Source organism: Alosa pseudoharengus, unplaced genomic scaffold (assembly GCF_046254945.1).
Source record: "Alosa pseudoharengus isolate Yale_2024_CS ecotype anadromous, Long Island Sound unplaced genomic scaffold, YU_APseudo_1.1 YU_APseudo_1.1_scf_1, whole genome shotgun sequence".
NCBI classification, from domain to species: Eukaryota; Metazoa; Chordata; class Actinopteri; order Clupeiformes; family Clupeidae; genus Alosa; species Alosa pseudoharengus.
Window position 1 is genome coordinate 42,631,259 of NW_027468564.1, and position 7,643 is coordinate 42,638,901.

The window sequence follows — 7,643 nt, forward strand, 5'->3', positions numbered from 1 at the left end:
TAAAATGAAAGTTTACTTGGATTACTAGACAGAAAGTATGGCACATGGAAAAAAAAGTCTGTTGGTATTGTCTGTTGCAAAATACAAGGCCCTAACACAGCATTTGAAAATCAGAACCGTCTGATGTTATCATTAATCACCTCATAAGAGAACATTCTCTGGCATGCAGTAGATCCAGTTTCTACAATTTGTTTCCCTTCCGTGTGGTGTCATCGATGTGAATGCTCCAAACATTCAGTTCTACTTTATCGCGGCTGTGCGCAGAACACAGTGACTAGCAGAGGTCACCCAGCAGTATGTAGAGTACCAACTGAATATCGATACTGAGTATTGGAGATTACTGGAGAAAATGGCACAGATGGTATGCAAACAGGATGGTGAGTTCAAAATCTCATTTTAAAAGTTTGCCAGAAATGACCATTATTGACAGGTAAAATGTTTCATAGACAACTTGTTATCATGTCACCTGATACTTTTAATTAATGCAACAAAACACACTATTTGTCTGTAAGCTGTGTAGATTTAGTGCTATTTTGCTTGTTCACATTTGTGTGATTCATGTTACACTCGCACAAGTTTATTTATTCATCTTTCTGAAACATTTTGTGTCTTTCTCCAAACCTGTAAGAGCTGCAGATTATTGTTCTTGGGTACAACCGGTCTGGCAAGACCGCAACGATAAACACATTCCTGGGAGTCGGAGCGTATCATCAGGGGGAAGGAGCAACACACTCCGTCAAGAGAGAAGGCGTGGTTGTGGGCAGGAAGGTGAATTTGATTGACACTCCTGGATGGTGGAGGTTTTATTCCGCCACCCAAACCACTGAGTACATCAAACGTGAGCTTGTGCTGAGCACCTCCCTCTGTCCGCCCGGACCCCACGCCTTCCTCCTGGTGGTCAAGCTTGACAATCAGTTCACTGAAAATGAACAGACTTCAGTGGTGGAACACTGTGAGCTCCTGGGTGCAAACATCTGGGAGCATACCATTGTCTTGTTCACCAAGGGGGATTTATTGACAGACAAAACCATTGAGGAGCGCATCAAGAGCAAGGATGAAACCCTTGAGTGGTTGGTGAGGACATGCGGAGGCAGATTTCATGTCTTTAACAACAAGACCAAACGTGATGATCAATCTCAAGTCAAAACACTTTTGGATAAGCTAGATGAACTGATAGCCAGTAACCATCACCGTCCCTTTGAGGTTGACCACATCAAACTGAAAGATATTGAAAAGGCAAAGAAAGCTGATAAGGAACGAGGATTAAAATTCAAAGAGAAAGTCACAGAACAAAGAAAGAGGATCAAGACAGGTAAAATCTACTAACACATAAGAATAAGGACATTAGGAGTAAAGTTCAATGCATATCCTGATATGTAATTATATATAATGATTTTTTTTCCTGCAGGAGAGGTGCTCCCTCTTCCTGAAATAAGAATGCTACTAGTTGGATGGATGATCTCTGGGAAGAGTTATGCAGGAAATATCATACTAAATGGAGATCATTTTACCCCTGGGAAAGTGACTGAGAAGGCTGAGAGTAGACAAGGAGAAGTTTGTGGCCGAAATCTCACAGTGGTTGACACACCTGGGTGGTGGAAGTTCCTCCCGACTAAGTACACTCCTGGACAGGTTAAGTTGGAGTTAGAGAGAGGAGTAGGTCTTTGTAAGTACCCTCACGCTATCGTCCTCACTTTGCCGGTGGATGTGTCATTCCATGAGGAGCAGAGACACATAATCCAAGAAACATTGGAGACACACTTGGGAGAGGATGTATGGAGACACACCATCATTCTCTTCACATTCGGAAACCTGCTGAAAGACACCACCATAGAGGAGGTCATCGAGAGTGAGGGCAAAGCTCTGCAGTGGCTCGTCCAGAGGTGCGGAAACAGATATCACGTCTTTAGTGAGAGAGCAAAGAGTAGCAGTGAGGTTGGGAAGCTGCTGGAGAAGATAGAGCAGATGGTGGCAGGAAATTGTGTGCATTGCCCTATAATGGCCCCTCAAACAAACATGGAAACAAAGGCTAAAAGGCACAAAGCAGACAATGATGTTGCATGCACAGATGATGTCATCGATGCACTGTACAGAGAATGGTTGCGTAGAGATGAAAAGATGATTAAGGAGGTCTGGAAGAAGTGGGAGGCTGCTATGGCAGCATGCAAACAAAAAACAGACAAAAGCATCGACAATCCACTTGAATGTGAGTTTGTGATTAGTGAATTCACATTAAAGTCTATTCAGAAATAATTTAGTTTCCTTTAATGATACACTTGTTTTTGGATTAGTTCAGGGAGAATCACAATCCATGGACACTATCAGCCATAGTGAAACCTTCCAGGATAAACCTTCTTACAGTAAGTATTCGTGTGCAATACATTAATACATGATTTTACCAAATGTTTTTTTATAAGTAATAAATAGAAAATAAACATCAATCTATGTTATAATGAAACGTTTACAAGCATTTCAATGTCAGTATGCAAAAGATATTCCAGACTATGCATACTATACATGTTATACATTGGTTTTGTAAAATGTCTTAGGCAATGTCGATTAACCTATAGGGGTGGGCTATACATTTATGTTCTTCATTCTTTTTTCTGATTGATTTGATTATGATTCGTTGGACTATGGGACATTGCGGTTAATTTACATTTATTCATTTCAATTTTATTCGTTTGTGGTTAAAGATTTTCACCTTAATATAACTTTTAGGAAGCCAATTTGATGGTAAATAAGCATTTGTTTTGCAGTTGTTTTGCATTAATATGTCTTTATTAAATTTATTGAGGTCTCAATCTTGCGTCACAATCTTGTATCCTTCAGCACAACCTATATGATTAAAGTAGTCATTTCATTTTAACCAACTATATACACAAACATGAACAAAAAACATCAAACATATTTATAATCAAATTTTTTAAATCTGGTTTTTAAATAAATTATTGACAAAAACACAAATACACTGATTAAACTTTTTTTACTAATTGAAATCATACACACACTGCACCCAAGTAGCAGTGATTCGCCTATGCTTCGCCCCAATATAGTCCCAAGTCAATATCTGCCTAGCAAATTGCCTTGTCTTACATTCCATTCTGTCTCTACTCTAGTTTTGAATACACAGGGCACAAGAAGAAGTAATTAGGGAATTTTACTCACAACATGCTATCTGGTGATAAGAGATTCCATTCACTATGCTAAGCTAAGCTAGCGGGAACGCTTCCGGACTAAGACAATGCATGCACGGAGACAAAAATGTTTTTGCTCTTATCTAACTCTAAGGGAGACGGTGAATAACCGGTAGCGAGTTCCTTTAAGTTAGATTTGTATTGTTTTTATATTTATGTACAATATCTATCTATCTAACCATCTATCTATCTACTCTTCTGAATGCAGCTGCAAAATATGAATTGCAGAATGATAAGAATGACCAGAGCATCCAAAGGCAGCGGGCAGATGATGAGACACTTGCAAGTCATTTGAAAGATCTGCTCGATTATGAATGGAGAAGGCGGGACTTTATACTCAAGGAGCTAGTCCGTGAAGCAGTAAAGGAACTTAAACATGGTGAGTAAGCATAATGGTACATCACACACCAAAATGGTATGGCAGCTGGCAAGAATTCATACCCTGATTACAGAAAATAATAATAAATAAAATGTTTATTGGTTGAAATTACTCATACAGTACACAACCACAAGGCACTACAGTGTGTGTGTGTGTGTTTATGTAATATATAATATCCTTTACTTGAAGGTATCTACATAAGAGTGACATGTAACACTAACCCTAACCCTAACCTGTCATGACAAAAACCAAATGACACTTATATGACAAGCATTATGTCATAAACGTTTATGATTTGTTTATAATGTTATTGACACATTCATGACAGTGTCATGTCACTCTTATGTATACCTTCAAGTAAAGTGCAACCTAATATCTTATAGTATATTTTTCATAAATATCCCCAGATGGTTCATCTGAGCCAGATCCAAAGGAGCTGAGGGAATCCAGGGACAAAGTCGTGGACTGGTTACTGAAAAGCTCTGGCTATGGTTCCTATATGAGTGACTCCCAAGACCTTTTAAACGTCAGTGACAAGGACAGCCATGGCTCGAACATGAGTAACATCAGTAAGTAGGAAGACGAGATTCCACACACTATGCAGTGGTTTTGTGGGAGGGCCACAAGATGGAAGACACAACAAGCTCTAGACAAGGACTGTTCAGACTACAGCATTGTATGCAATCACTTATGTATCAATTGTTATTCTATAAGAACATAACTGGAATGGATTTATAGTTATACATTTCTCTTAATACATCTGAGAACATTTGTAAAATAAGATGTGTGTTTATATTTTATGTTCCACCCCACAAATTATTTTAAGAGTTTCAAAATTATCTGTAAAATAAAATAGTCTAATTGCTAAAAATATTTTTTTGATCTTTTTGGAAATGTCATATTCTCTTTTATATTTTATGTTGTAACGACTAAAGTGCATCTGATGAAAATATATCAAATAAAATATTGTCAGTTAATCCCCGATTGCTGTATATGAAGCAAACACCCTTTTTTATACATGCACTATCTTCTATGTGGACCACGTAACCAATGGACCAAATTGAAGCCATATCCTGTAGACACTGTGTAAAATTCCATAAGCAGATAACTACAACGCAAACATTACAGATCAAATAAAGAGATCCTACTGTAATAGCTGCATTACAGCCATAATGTAGACTACACAAAACCTATATACATATGTAATATACATTTTGAAATGTTGGCGCTGTTCCCAGTTATTTTGGAATGGCTGTGGAATATGGAACACATGTGTTACATACCCACTTTGGATGTGCATCCCGGCTGTAGTAGCCGTAATTTAACTGCTCTATGAAGGTGGTGGTGAGAGGGTATGAGATATAGGCCGACACTGTGCTTGTGTGCTTAAACAAATATTTTATATTTATTTCGAAAAAAGACCATTTATATTGCCTTTGGCCATAGCAACCATCCATTTAGAACTAGTAACGACAGTTTGTCCTGCAAGTTGAGAAATTAGTGGCGGAAAGAAGTAGTTCTATAAACAAGACCATTTAAGCATTTAAATTATAACAAGAAATATATATTTCATAAATAAAAACACAGGATTGAAGTACATTGATATCATGAACATTAAGGATTTTCAGTTCTTTAAATAAAGGAGTAGATGCAGCACTCCATTCAGAACAGGTTGCAATTCTAACAAAACACTTTTGAAAGACCAGTAATTTGTGTATGATGGAAGGAAAAGTACTTGCCCACACTAAATTACAGTATGAAAGGTATGGGTAAATTAAACTATAATAAAGAGTGAGGAGGCAATTTCTGGAGACAAGATGACTAACCCTCCTAATTATCCCAATTTGATTTATTTACTTTTTTGCTAACCCAGTCTACTTGATCCTTCCATTTTAAGGTTTCATTAACAATAACAATCTGGTGGATGTAACTTGCGGTATCTCTGTAGACTCCATTTTAATTTTACATATGTCATTAGGGTATCCTTTACTCGAGTTACAGTCTAATGCAGGGATTCCCAAACTGAACAACCTGGTCAATAGTGAAAGACACACATGAAGCACGGCTGAAGACACAGTGTCAAGAGATGTACTGTAAGTATAAGTAAGTATATAGGATAAATGTCCTTAGGTTTTTTATTCAGTCATCCGAACAGTAGGTGTGTTGCTTTTTTCAGGCTATTATGTCGATGGTAACCCCTTGTCAGTCAATAGTGAAAGTAATTAACTGTATATTTTGTCGTTGACACCATGGTGAAGTTAGTTTCACTTTGCCTATGAGTTCAAATAATAGACACGAAGGGCAAGAAATAGTGGAAACTGGATCTGCATGCCATCTATCTATCCAAAATATTTGAAAATGTCACCATTGCTAATACATTTTGGCCTCAGTCAGGGGAATGCTCTGGTGGGCAAGATGTCATAAGTCATATGTTCATCATTTTGTGTTTCTCTTTCATTAGACAGCTTGTTTTGACCTGCTGTTGCATGTCATATATATCCAGTTTCCTTGTTTTTTTCTCTGTATAGCATTCTTGATGCCTGTTGGGAAGAGACTCTGTACCAAATGAGCACAGAAAATAGTGTCTTTGGCTGCAGAAAATGGGGATGAAGACCACCAATGTTTCAAAAGAAAAGGTTACATCGAGATTATTGGAGGGAAAAATAAAAAATTCTAGGCCTAAAAATCAGTGGTTACATTTTTTTGTTATTTAAGCTTTAGGCCTTAAGAACAATGATATTATCATTGTGCTGTTTTGATGCCTCTACTCATGAGGTAACACTCGATGAATCAATTATAATGGTATGCTGTATATCCAGTTTCCCCATAATTTCCCTTTTGTATAGTGACATTGGTGTGTGATAATCAAACCAGCTAAGTACAGAACACAGTGCAGAGCTCAACAGACTAAATACAATACCATCAGTAGTTGTAATGCAGGGCTCCAGAGTGCGACCTAATTTTTCAAAAGTGCGACTAAAAAAAATCGGAGGTCGCACCGGTGCGACCAGCTATTCGAGAGAGGAAAAAGTGTCCGCATTGAAACTCTACCTTTGGTTCAATAACAGACACATATTTGGCCAATATCGTGGTTTAAACAAATCACAGATAGTGAAGGGCGGGACCTCCCCTCTGATTGGCCGTGGCCCAGTGCCTGTGTGTAAATTTGAAAATGCGTGTGCTGCAGAGAGAGAGAGGGAGAGGTCAGAGACCCGTCAGATAAACAGAGTGGATGTAGTTGCATTACAGTGTGGTCACATAGGCCGAGATAAATGTCCCCTTTCCCACTGCCTTTCGGCGGCTGGCAGCAGCAAACCGATCAGACGAGCCCGAGATGATCAAGTTTATCGTTGCCTACGATAGGCCTAGTGAAACTAACTTCCCTTCAAGTTCAGTCCGAAATAATTATTCACCAGAAAAATAGTTTGAACGTAAACCCGACGTACAGGAATGCCACTTGCGCCAAATTTATAGGAGTCTTTGCAGATGAAAAGACGTCTTAAAATTGCAAACAATGCATACAAGGCTTTTCCGAACGACAGAGATACAGATATCCAGATATCGCCGATAAGGAGTGCGTCATTGACCGCAGTTACATGCAGGGAGTAACCCGGTTTTCAACAGCAATATTAGTTTTGCGGCGAGTTGTGTAAACCAACTGATGGCATTCATTCTGATGGCATCAATCAATTTAATCCGGTATTTGGCGCAAACCGAATATCGCTGCTACATTTAAAGCCTGAATATTCCCTGCATGTATACTGTGGTCATTGTGTACGGTGAATTGAATGGACACATTTAGTTCGAGCATGGCAACACTGTAAAAAGTTTAACGTAAAATTTACAGCAACTTGCTGGCAGCAAATAACCAGCAAGTTGCTGTATTTCACTCTACAGTACACCTACTGTATATGAAATCACAGTACCTATGCCTGATACTGTAAATGCAAACTACAGTAGTACTACCAGTGCTGTAATGTATACAGCATTGAATTGTCTACCGTATTTTTAATCACAGTACTTATGGATCATACTGTAACTAAGTACAGTAGTAATACCAGTGCTGT

General features: G+C 38.4%; 1 protein-coding gene across 3 annotated transcripts; it reads left to right on the top strand.

The window, feature by feature from the left end:
- The first annotated feature begins 235 nt into the window (after window positions 1-235).
- LOC143128544 (GTPase IMAP family member 8-like) lies at window positions 236-4,245 on the top strand. 3 transcript variants are annotated; one of them, XM_076289854.1, is made up of 6 exons: window positions 236-377; window positions 629-1,312; window positions 1,409-2,206; window positions 2,292-2,360; window positions 3,406-3,576; window positions 3,984-4,245. In XM_076289854.1, the coding sequence occupies exons 1-6, from the start codon at window positions 350-352 to the stop codon at window positions 4,151-4,153; spliced, it is 1,920 nt and encodes a 639-aa protein (XP_076145969.1). In that variant the 5' UTR covers window positions 236-349; the 3' UTR covers window positions 4,154-4,245. The 3 variants fall into 3 exon arrangements, with proteins under 3 accessions (XP_076145969.1, XP_076145970.1, XP_076145971.1); XM_076289855.1 differs by having other exon boundaries at window positions 637-1,312; XM_076289856.1 differs by having other exon boundaries at window positions 3,960-4,049.
- The last annotated feature ends 3,398 nt before the right edge of the window (window positions 4,246-7,643 follow it).

Coding starts and splice junctions, on each gene's coding strand:
- LOC143128544 (XM_076289854.1), top strand. CDS start 350: ATGGCACAGATGGTATGCAAACAGGATG. Junction 378..628: donor GATGGTATGCAAACAGGATG/GTGAGTTCAAAA, acceptor CAAACCTGTAAG/AGCTGCAGATTATTGTTCTT. Junction 2,361..3,405: donor CCAGGATAAACCTTCTTACA/GTAAGTATTCGT, acceptor TTCTGAATGCAG/CTGCAAAATATGAATTGCAG.